The 12,677-nt window shown below is 38.1% G+C and overlaps 1 protein-coding gene and 1 long non-coding RNA gene across 9 annotated transcripts in view; one reads left to right on the top strand and one right to left on the bottom strand.

Annotated features, from left to right (window-relative positions):
• GAS2 (growth arrest specific 2) overlaps positions 1–12,677 on the bottom strand; it is a 119,564-nt gene that overhangs the window by 43,510 nt on the left and 63,377 nt on the right. For all 8 annotated transcript variants that reach the window (XM_016226096.3, XM_039911449.1, XM_039911452.1 and 5 more), the window contains 2 exons: positions 12,472–12,616; positions 6,389–6,496 (listed from right to left, as the gene is read on the bottom strand). In XM_016226096.3, the coding sequence (XP_016081582.1) occupies positions 6,389–6,496; positions 12,472–12,616 (253 nt within the window). The remainder of the gene's footprint in view (positions 1–6,388; positions 6,497–12,471; positions 12,617–12,677) is intronic.
• Positions 3,630–12,605, top strand: LOC120638277. Its single transcript, XR_005659853.1, has 3 exons — positions 3,630–3,813; positions 10,404–10,559; positions 12,510–12,605. It is a non-coding gene; the product is annotated as an uncharacterized LOC120638277 (long non-coding RNA).

Raw genomic sequence — 12,677 nt, 5'->3', positions numbered from 1 at the left:
GGCATTTCCTTCTCCCTCCTTCTCCTATGTGTGGGGGCAGTGAAACTTGTCATCACACCCACATCCTCCCTCTGGCCTAGAACTCCCTCCCACTTAATAACAATAATAATAATAATGGTATTTGTTAAGCGCTTACTATGTGCCAGGCACTATACTAAGCACCAGGGTTGATACAAGTATATCATGGGACACAGTCCCTATCGCATCTAGGGCTCATAGTCTCAAATACCTATTTTATAGATGAGGTAACTGAGGCCCAGAGAAATGAAGTGACTTCAAGGTCACACAGCAGACAAGTGTCATAGCTAGGATTAGAACCCCGGACCTTCTGACTCCCAGTTCTGGGCTCTATTACTCTATTTAATGCTGCTTCTGCCTCTTCATACCCCACAGATCACCACTTACTCTGGTTTATTTTCTAATGGTATTTGTTAAGCACTTACTATGTACCAGGCACTGCACTAAACGCTGAAGTAGGAAAAAGCTAATCAGGTTGGATACTATCCAAGTCCCACATGGGGCTCACAGTCTTAATCCTTATTTTACAGATGAAGTTACTGAGGCCCAGAGAAGTGAAATGACTTGCCCAAGCTTACATAGTGGATAAGTGGTGGAGCTGGCATTAGAACCCAGGTTCTTCTGACTCCCAGGCCTGTGCTCTATCCATTAGACCACACTGCTTCTCAGCTTCAAAGCTTTAGTAAAATCATATCTCATCCAAGAGGCTTTTAAGTCCTTCATTTCCTAACCCTATTTGCCTTCCCCTCTGTGCCACCTTTGCTCTTGGGAGTATACCCTTTAAAACACTCAGACTCATCCCACCCTCAGCATGTATTCTTATGCTCTGCTTGCTGTTTCTCCTACCTGTAATTTATTTTAATGTCTCTCTCCCCTCTAGACTGTAAACTCCTTGTGGGCAAGGAAAGTGTCTACCAATGTTATTGTATTGTATTCTATTGAGCCAAGTGCTCAGTACATTCCTCGACACATTAGTGCTCAATAGATACCATTTGTTGGGTGATTGATTTTATGGTTTTTGTACTTTTCCAAGCCCCTGGTTAATGCCCTACGTATAGGGCCCAATGAATGCTACTGAATTAAAGTGAGAAGAGAAGGGGAATGGGATGTTAATTAACAATTTAAAGCACTCTGAGAGTTCCAGATGAACAGTACTATTTGAGTGAAAATTACCTTCACTGTTAATTATCACTGACTTCAGTGAACTGAAAGAAATTTTATAATAAATCATTTTTCCTATTAAGTATGAAAATTCAGAACATAAATATAGGACATGATGATTTATTTTAAACTCTGAAATAAAAGGAACTAGTTCATTGGACTTTTAAATATCTACTTCTCAATGAAGAATATAGGGAAAACAGTATCTGAAGACTTCAGCTGAGAACAACAACTCGGTGAGAAATTAGGGTAACGTTATGGGGTAACATTTCCATCAGTGGTCTATCGGGTAGAGCTCAGGCCTGGCTATCAGTGGACACAGATTCTAATCGCAACTCCCCTGTTAAATGCTATGTGACCTTGCGCAAGTCATTTATCTTCTCTATAACTCATATGTAAAATGGGGATTAAATACTTCTTCTGCCCACCACCCAGACTGTGAGCCCCATGTGGGACAGGGACTGTGTCCAACCTGATGAACTTGTATCTGCTCCAGCACTTAGTACAGTGCTTGTGATATAATAAGCACTTAAAATACCAAAGTTATTATTACTATTGTTACTATTAAAATTCTTCTCAAATTACCAAGATCAAAGAAAAAAAGATTTACAACCCCAAGAAGACACCCTTTAAATGTAAACTTCTTGAGGGCCGGAATAGAGTCTTTTATCATCAATCATCATCATCAATGGTATTTATTGAATGCTTATTATGTGCAGAGCACTATACTAAGCTCTTGGGAGAGTACAATAGAGTCGAGTTAACAAATGCATTATCTGCCCCAAGCAAGCTTACAGTCTAGAATGGGAAACAGACATAAGTAAATAATTTATAATATTATACTTACAGCATGGCTTAGTGGAAAGAACCTGGACTTGGGAGTCGGAGGTTGTGGGCTCTAATTCCAGCTCTGCCACTTGTCAGCTATGTAATAATGTTGGTATTTGTTAAGCGCTTACTATGTGCCGAGCACTGTTCTAAGCGCTGGGGTAGACACAAGGGAATCAGGTTGTCCCACGTGGGGCTCACAGTCTTAATCCCCATTTTACAGATGAGGTAACTGAGGCACCGAGAAGTTAAGTGACTTGCCCAAAGTCACACAGCTGACAAATGGCCGAGCCGGGATTTGAACCCATGACCTCTGACTCCAAAGCCCATGCTCTTTCCACTGTGACTTTGGGCAAGTCACTTAACTAGTCTATGCTTCAATTACCTCACCTATAAAATGGGGATTAAGACCATAAGCCCCACGTGGGACAACCTGATAACCTTGTATCTACCCCAGCACTTAGAATAGTGCTTGGCACATAGTAAGTGCTTAACAAATACCATCATTATTATATTAGACGTACATATGAGCTGTGGGGTTGAGTGTGGGGCAAATATCAAATGCCCTAAAAATCACATATCCAAGTGCACTCACCCAGTGCACTTTACTGTATTCTTCCAAGGGTGTTCTGCACTTCTTGGGGTTATAAAGAGTACAGTGCTCTGAACTCAGTAAAAAGTACTGTTGCTTGACAATGTTTTTGAGTAATGAAATGAAAAGATGATGCTAAGAATCCTATAAATTCTAGTAAGTATTTGTGGACTGGTTGAGTGACTATGTCACCCTAGTCTCTCCAGCTCTATACAAGGCATATTTCACAGGCCTGAAGCATATACAATCTGAATATACCACTTTATTTTATATTGCATTTGAGAAACACATCTTCTAAAAAATCCACTATGCTAAAGTGCACTTTGGCATTAAATTTGTATATGGATTTTTTTAAGTGCTTCTGTTTAGATATAGGAAGAATGGGCAATGGATATTGTATAAGGACCTTAAACTAGAAGGACTTTAGAGCAGCAAATAATTTATGAAAAAAAGAGTAAAAAAACAGGAGTTGCAACGTCTCCTGCATATACTTGACATAAATAAACACAATGATATCTACATCCACTATACTTGAAGAAGAGATTGGCATGAAAACTTAAAATTGTTTCAGAAGCTACAAGAACAGTGTTGATTACTGAAAAAGAAAAAAGAAACAGTCCACCCTATCATTATTCCCCAGGTCCCTGAGGTAGTGGAAGGAAGCTGTGATTGCAGGGCAATGTGGAAATCGTGGACAGGGATCAGGAGGGATGGATTTCCCCCTTCAGTGGTTTGGATATTTCTGTTACTTTCCAGACAGGACAGGGTTTCCATTAAGGTACAGAGAGGTGTGAATCTCCCTGTACCAGCTTAAAAGTTCTTTTCATTTTTATATTACATTACATTTTTCATCAGTAGGAAGTGAAGGTAACTTGAACCATGATACTTTTTACTATTTGTAAATCAATGTGTGCCACAGGAGTAGCCCAGAAAGTAATATGTCTTACTGAGGTTGGCCCTTTCTATAGCAAATCCCAAAAGAAAATTCCTGGCTGGGTTGCCATAGCAACAGAACTATAGTGACTTCTCTTGCTTGGGTTTCTACAGTGAGTTCATTTTATCACAAACAGTGGAATCCTGAATTTTTTTTTAAGATTAAAATAAAATGAACCCAGAATCGATAACTGTATACGTGACCCCCATCAGTTGGACTGTGATGTTTTAATTCAAAAGCAGACCAAAGAAAGTGACTCTACAGTACTCAATCATCCCTTGTGAGTAGCTTCATACTAAATTATTCAGTGTTTTCATTTTCCAGTTGCTGGTGCTACTGCATTTCTTAACCATTCAAATCTCTTCATTTGGGCTTTCAGATCAGTATGAAATCTAGGCGCTTGTTGTCCAAGAACATGCATTGTTATGGTTACTAAATAATTTGTCACAAACCCACTTTTTTTTTTTACAATGCTCTAGAATTTAGTAATGAATACATTTAGAAGAAGAGAGATTTACTGACCATAATTAGAATATTTGTATATAACCCTTACAGTTAAAGGATAATACTCCTGTTGTTCAACAATAATGCTTTAAACTTAATTTTAAATCTTCAAATTTTGTTCCTCTTATTTTGTACTATTCCTTAATAACATTAACATGCACCAGGTAATTATTTCTCCAAATAGTGGTTGTGAAATTAATAGCTGCTCTGACCACATTTTAATATTTAAATGGATCATAGACCTTGATTTACTGTCAGGATTCAAAAGTGCAGGTATTGGCTCCATTCAGTAGGGTCACGCACCTTTCTGTGAACATTTTCAGCACTAAAACCCATCTCAGCTCACCATTTTTTCTTAATGCTAAAGTCACACAATCCATTTAGCTGAGCTCATTAAGGTAAAACCAGTATGTTCCAGAATTATAAACAAAGTCTGAAGAGTACTTAGGACAAATATAAGGCAAGAATTGCTCCTGATATCCGAGAAGTAAAAATAACTACAGAGTCACATTTAGTTTCTGAAGCTTCTAAAGAAGATGAGAAACTTCCCTATTGAAAAGAGCCTGACTTTAATCCTTTCTAGTCCTTGCCAGCAGACATGAAGACTTTTAGATAGACTAGCCAAAAGTAAATACAAGAGAAACTAGCAGTAAAATTTAGCAGCTATTGCTCCTGGTAAATCATATTTTTCAAATTTATATCTATGTCCAGAATGGCTACTTTCTCCATGCAAATAGTCACAGTTAGAGGTCAAATACAAGGAAACATAGCTGGGTGTTAGCCATAAAACAGAACAGTCTCACCGGATTAAAAAGGTGTAGTTATATGGGAATAGTACATATAGTGCTATTAGTACTAAATAGTACTGCCTCCAGTTGCGGTATTAAAACACATCTAGTCAAGTCGTGATTTTTAAAATCCTAATCTTAGTGTTTTGTCAAAATATAACTATGAATGTCTACACATAAGTGAATAGAATAATAATTATCATGGTTCTTGTTAAGCGCTTACTATGTGCCAAGCACTGTTCTGAGCACTAGGATTAAATACAAGTTAATCAGGTTGGACACAGTCCCTGAACCACACTGAGCTCACTAATTCCCATTTTATACAGATTAGATAACTGAGGCACAAGAAAGTTAAGTGGTGGAGCCAGGATTAGAACCCATGAACTTCCGGATCCCAGGCCCATGCTTTATCCATTGCACCATGCTCTTCTCAAATTCTGAATATAAATAGGTTTGAAGGGACCAGAGACAAGGAGGTATTTCTCTAGTGAGACCTTTGAAAGAGGTGGTATGCACTCAATAAATTAATTCATTAACTGACTGCCTTCCTGAGTTTAGTTCTTCATCGGTTTTACATTGTTCTTTTTGTTCCCCAGAGTCTATGGTATACACGAGATTTGGCACAGGCAGGATTGTGTAGAAACACTCACACTTACGCATATTTATTTGCTTGTACATATACATTTTTTCACAAAATATTTGGTCAATGAACTATCTCCTCTCTTGGATCTGCCAGATCTATTACCTCTGGGTTTTCATGAGCTAAATCTGAGGGTTACCTGCCACGTGACTGTGTCTAATCTCACTTGATAAAATGCAGAGACTGGTGGTAGTCAAAAAAGCTCCACATCTAATATTTAATGGTGGTTTGTGTCCCCAGTTTATTTTGTAGCTTAACAACTGACCTACATTGCAGTTAAACTTCTGGAACAATTTTACCTGGAATGTAGAAGCTCGATTGATATGAAAGGGGTATTTGTATGCACAGTTGGAAAAGAAACCTGGCTTGGAATAAATGTCAGAAGTTAGAAGCCAATGGAAAGGAATTTCTCAAACACCACACTTTGAAAAGAACCTAAATTCCACGGTTGATTCCTCTTTGAAACTTTCAATTAAAAGTCACTGATTATGGATTTTCTTCGAAAAGAAAAAAAATTGAAAGCCTAATCAACTATTGCATAAATACTAGGTTTAAAGTGATAGTGACAAAAATCCATTATTATGTGTAGACTTTTTTATCATTTAAATATATTTACCCATTGCAATTTAATATGTAAGTATTAAAGAACTCTCTTGAAAATTCTTACTTAAAAAGGAACCATTGTACTAGCTTTAAAAATTCTTAAATTAAAAAAGACAAAAATTAAGTTGAAAAATAAAAGGTAAAATCATGTTATTGTTTGATATATTCAATTCTTTATGATGTACTTTAAAGAATCATTTTGAATAGAACATTGTTAAACAATTAGTGCTTTTGCAGTGGAGAAACTCAAGGTCATGATGGATATTTGGAGGTATTCCCAAAAGGTATATAACACTACATGAAAAAGTAAAACTTTTTACCCTTATGAAAAGGATCTTTTCTCCAACTCTGTATCGTCCTTGGGAGAGACGTTCCACACAGAACTTATTTGGGCATTTGCAGGGAGGATCTTCAGAAATATGCTTCACCTGAAATATGAGAGTAGCATTAGTTGTTGTTTCTCTTTAATAAAATGCAGGGTAGGAGAATTTGTTCAGAAGATTCAAAGACCACACTATTCAAATCCTTTTTATTTGCATAATCCCTTTAAAGCACAAATGAGAGATAACATGACCTGGTCGATAGAGCAGGAGCCGGGGCAGCAAGAGGAGTTGTTGGGCAGGGATTGTCTCTATCTGTTGCCGAAGTGTACATTCCAAGCGCTTAGTACAGTGTTCTACACACAGTAAGCACTCAATAAATACAATTGTATGAATGAATGAGGACAGAAGGTCATGGATTTCAATCCCAGCTCCACCTCGTGTCTGCTATGTGGCCTCGGGCAAGTCACTTAACTTTTCTGTGCCTCAGTTACCTCATCTGTAAAATGAGGATTAAGACTGTAAACCCTATGTGGGACAGGGACTGTAAATCCAACTCAGTATGCTTATAACCTCCCCAGCGCTTAGTAAAGTGGGTGACACACAGCACTTAAAAATACCATAATCATTATTATTATTATTCTAAATTAACTCCTCCACTTGTCTGTTGGGTGACATTGGGCAAATCATTTCACTCCTCTGTCCTTCAGTTCCCTCACCTTTAAAATGGAGGATTAATGCTGTGAGTGCTATTTGTAGCTTGTCACTACCCCAAGCGGTTAGTACAATACAGTACATAGCAAGCACTTAACAAATACTATTAAAAAAATTGCAAGGAAATTTGAACCAGAAAGTGATCAAAGTTAGTATAGAATTGAATCCTTTCTATGTCCAGTTTGGAGTCCCTCACATCCTCCCATACCAGTTTTAAATGAAGACATGAAGTGCTTTAACAGCAGTCGCATTTGAAACGTTTTCATTCTGGTCTCTATTGGGCATATTCCACTCTCCATTTCTTCCTTGAAAAACAGGTATTTCATGGTTTCACGAGACTCTGGAATTTGCAACACCCACTATTCCAGTTCTCCCATATGTGTCACAAAATTCATCCTCACCAGGAAATCTTTTGTCATTCAAACTATCCACCATTTGTCAATATTATTTATGTATTCTTTGTAAACCATCCATTCCATCTGTTTCTCTGTTAGAGTTAGTGTAAATACTTAAAGAACAGGATTGTGCCCTTCTAAAAGACAAAAACTCACAGATCCAGGTACAGTGCTAGTTATTTTTTAAATGCTCAATAAGTACATGAATAAATGCTCATTATTGATGAAGATGAGGAGGAGATGGAAGAGGAGGAAGAAAGGTTAAGAGAAAATGATTTGGGTGATTTGATATTGAATCTTTCTGCTGCATGCTTTTTTTTTTTTCTAGAAGCAGAAGGAAAGTGGTGCATTGCTGTTTACTGCTGTAGTAAGGGCTTTCAGCTTTAAAAACAAAGATGCCAGAGACGACCTTGTATGCCAGATAGATGAATGTCAGGCAAGTTTAGGAAAGAAGTAAAGGTCTATCAAGGACTTTAGGTGTTCAGGCTACCACTGCCAAGCAGGGAATCTAATTGTACAAATTTGACATTCAAATGGTACTTCTGCTGTTTCTGGGAAGTGTATGAATCCATTGATTTCCCCCACTATAGGTTTCTTAGATGAAAGATGGCCTAATGGCTTGATGTCAGATGAAACAAAGTGCAGGAAGCACTATCCTGAGTGCTTTGTCCACATCCAAAATATCCCAGAGTCCTTATCAAATCTACTTAGAAAAAATAACCTGTGTCCTGAGATACTTCTAGGTGCAGGAAGTATGTTGTTAGGAGATAAGTGACTGATGGAAGTTGTACCTCTTGCATTACCTTCCAAAAAGAAAGACCTAGGTGGCTAAATGGAAGTTCTGTCAGGGATTTTGGCCATCAGTCAATACCCACAACAAATTTCCTGATGGACAGAATTAGGGCCTTCTGCCCTCATGCAGTTACTCTGAATAGTACTATCTATAATCAGACTGTGGAAGTTGGTGGTGCCAAGCGAAGGAAGTAAGGGAGCTTTATTGGAATTTTTTTTTCAAATGTATGGTCTTAACAGAGAAAACAGAGGGTAGTAGAAAACCTTACTTGCTAATCTATCAAGATTAAATCAAGATTTCAGGAAAGGTGAAAATGGACTCCACTATCATCCTTTTGATATCCAGAATGAATAGGTTTGGCACTTTTTTTTTTTTCATTCCTGAAGAAATATCTTGCTATTCTCACAATTATATTCATTTCTAGTAAAGAAAGATGTGCACACTATGGCTGGTATGGTCTTAGTACTGGCAAAGTAAAACATACTACTGCTAAAGCCTTGGAGAATAAGATGTTCTCTACACAGTCCAAATGTGTTATTGGGCAAAGCTCATCCTTTTACTGAGGGGTTTTGATGCAAATAATTCTCCTTGCCTGGATAGAAAACATACTGCTTTCTGGATTTTTTTTTGCAGATAATATGCTTCATTTTGCTAAATTTCCATTTCTATTTATGAAAATGTACTTTCAACATACTATGACAATTTTGCTTTTTATTTCACTGTTAGAGTGGCACATGGATTTTTAACTCCAAAGCAGTGCCATGCAGGGGAGCAGTTGCCATAGTAACTCTTTTCCTTTTCTAAAACACATCTGTAACTCTGATTTAAACTGTTAACTCAGAATTACTTTTTTCACCTGCTCTATTCCCACTGAAATGAAACACTTCAGTGAAAACCTATCACTTTAGCAGATGCAAAGAGTTTAGCAAATTGAAGAACATTGTATTCTCCCTGTTAACAGTGCCAAAAGGTCTTTTTGCCCATCCACTTCATTTGATTAGACCAACTAAACCACAGAGATCTTTGGTGCCAGAACTGAATCCTGAAAGCTTTTTCTGAGATGATACCATCCCAAAGATCCCTTCTCTCTACATAGCCAAAGCCAAGGAAAAAGTTACAGGATTAACTGGTGAGTTGGGGTCTATAGCACAGAGATCAACCAGATTGTTGAGACCTCTGCTGATTTGGGAGTAGAATTATTCAGATTGACCTGATTAATAATGACCCTGCACTTACCCTTAGGTAGCCACAACATTCATAATTTTACCTAATTGTTATTCATTTTATAATGTCATCTTGTTTTTTTAAAAAAAGTTTAAGCATAGTATTTAATCAATCATCATATACTCCTTTCTCTTTTCCTTGTGGAATAGAAAAAGACTGACCTGTTCTGAGGATGGCAGAATGGACTACTAAAATTGGGGAATAGAATACGCTCTCCTTGAACAACCATAATTGAGTTGTCTGGAAGTGCAATAACATCTGGGTGGAAGGAGCTAAATGGAAGGGGCACTGTAGAGCAAGACAATGGCATATACTGAGCACTTCCTATGTGCAGAGCACTGAACTAGCCACTTGGAAGAATAATGCAGTGCAATTCTACACCCTGAATATTTGTGCCATAGAATCTAAGGAGAGTTATATCTGGCTTAGTATCATCATGTCTTCCTACCCCTTTTTCTCTTGGGAGGGAAATGTTGGACTCCAGCATGGTTACCAAAGATTCTTCCTGGATTGCAAAATTTGCATTGGCACAAGAGGACATGACAGGATGAATGGGTATAATCCATCTTAATGTAGATCTTAGAGTAGACAAGGGTCTAACCAATTCATTAAGGGGAATATTGGAGATAATTAAAAAAGAGCAACAAATAATAAAATACAAAATGTAAAAAAATGAAATGCTAAGCATATTATTTATTCCTGAACACAGGTACCACTTCAAATTTCATATTGTAGGGTCAGCACCATTATTCCCACTCATAGATTTTGGGACTGCCTTCTTGGGTTCTGAGACCTGACGGTACAAATTGGAGATTTTCAGGCATTTCTGGTATGTTTCTGATATAGTTTCTTTTCATCATGTGTTCCTGTTTCTGTTGCTTTCAAATAGAGAAGCCCATAAGCCAGACAGCAACAAACAAGCAGTGCAGAAGACCACTTGAAGATTTAGCGATGGACCCATCAGCTGCAATGAGGGGGCTATATGAAGGCCGGCAGAGGTGGAAACAACACTGGTAGCCGTGAACAGTGGAGGGCAGTAATGAGAGTGAGTAGCAGTGAACAGCAGCAGCAGCAGCAGAAGCCACAACCACTGTGAGGACAATTATTGAGTTGGAGACCTGAGTCAGTGGCAAAACTGAAGTTAGCAGCAAAAGGTTTAATCTCCAAGAGCATGGCCTAGTGGATAGAGCACAGACCTGGGAGTCAGAAGGATCTAGGTTCTAATCCCAGCTCCACCTCCTGTCCATTCTGTGACCTTGGGCAAGTCACTTCACTTCTCTGGGCCTCAGTTACCTACTCTGTAAAATGGGGTTTAAGACTGTGAGCCCATGTGGGACAGGCAGGGACTGTGTGAAACTTGAATTGCCTGTATCAACCCCAGTGCTTAGTCTGGTGCCTGGCTCATAGTAAACACTTAACAAATACAGTGAATAAAATTAGTAAGGTTGGATAGATGATTAGAAAACAAGCAGATAGCAAAAGACCCCATGAGTTGCTCCATCTGATTTATATAGTTATTACATTACATACTGGATTTATGTAGTAACTGATGTAAATGTGGCTAGAGAAGCAGCATGGCTCAGTGGAAAGAGCCGGGGCTTGGGAGTCAGAGGTCATGGGTTCATATCCCAGCTCTGCCACTTGTCAGCTGTGTGACTGTGGGCAAGTCACTTAACTTCTCTGTGCCTCAGTTCCCTCATCTGTAAAATGGGGATTCACTGTGAGCCTCACGTGGGACCACCTGATTATCCTGTATCTTCCCCAGCGCTTAGAAGAGTGCTCTGCACATAGTAAGTGCTTAACAAATATCAACATTATTATTACTAGGCCAAGAAATTCACAGAAATGACTGTAAATCTCCAATTTATATTGTAAGGTCTCAGAACCCAAGAAGGCACTCCCAAAATCTATGGTGGAATAATGGTGCTCTCCCTACAATATGAAATCTGAAGTGGTACCTGTGTTCAGGAATAAAAAAATATGGCTAGCATTTCATTTTTTTACATTTTGTATTTTATTATTTGTTGTTCTTTTTTAACTATCTCCAATATTCCCCTTAATGAACTGGTTAGTCTCTTGTTTGCTCCTAGAGTTGCGGTTCCTTACAAACGTAAAAGACCGAATCAATGTTGAGGTCAGTGTTCTGGGAGATGTTAAAGGTGGGGAACAACTGCAAGAGTGGGGGAAACTCAGGCTGGAAATGTACAGTCAGACAGTCAATCATATTTATTGAGTGCTTATTCATTCATTCACTCATTCATTCAATCGTATTTATTGAGTGCTTATTGTGTTCAAAGCACTGTACTAAGCGTTTGGGAGAGTATACCACAACAACAAACAGACACATTTCTGCCCACAATGAGCTAACAGTCTAGAGGAGGAGTCAGACATTAATACAAATAAATATATTACAGATAACTACATAAGTGCTCTTGGGCTGGGAGAGTGGATGAATAAAGGGAGCACTGTAACTTTGGGATGATTGGTGGAGTGGGGCGTGGAGAGACTCACCTCAGGGAATCAGTGGAACATTCCTTATAGCTAGGGGTCTTACCCTGGTCCTAAATGTGGAGGTGCTAGAAACTCCTGGACATTCAAAGAAATTTCTGATGATCAACCATCATCCATTCTTTTTCAATAAAAGATACTTCTCAAGGGAACTTGTGTCTTATATTTCACAATTTTGAACTGTAGAAATCACAACTTCCAAATTATCCAGAGACTAATATCAAACTAAATAACTAATAACTTACTAATAAATATGAAAATAGCTTCTTCCCTCAAATCCCAAAAAAGTACAAGAATGCTTTATGATTAACTTAATAATTATGATATCTGCTAACCACTCATTTTGTACCAAGCACAGTACTAAGTGCTGGATATGATAAAGGCTCTAGTATGAAAGCCAGAAATCTGAAAAATTATGAATATTTTCATACTCTCCACAAAAAACTTACAGCATCATCCAGCAATTTTCCTGTACTCTTTTTTCCAGGAGACTTCATTGTGGAAGGAGAGGGAGATGGAGGAGGAGCTGAAAGGGTTTCTTCTTGTTCAATCTCTTTTTCCAACTTTATTAAACCAGGTGGTTCTACGCCAAACCTTACAGAAATGAGAAATTAAAGATCCATCATCCTTAGAAAACAAATAGTTTCTTGACTTT

Source organism: Ornithorhynchus anatinus, chromosome 3 (assembly GCF_004115215.2).
Source record: "Ornithorhynchus anatinus isolate Pmale09 chromosome 3, mOrnAna1.pri.v4, whole genome shotgun sequence".
Taxonomy (NCBI): Eukaryota; Metazoa; Chordata; class Mammalia; order Monotremata; family Ornithorhynchidae; genus Ornithorhynchus; species Ornithorhynchus anatinus.
Note: the sequence above shows the minus strand (reverse complement) of the source record. Positions and strands in the feature narration are given on the sequence as shown.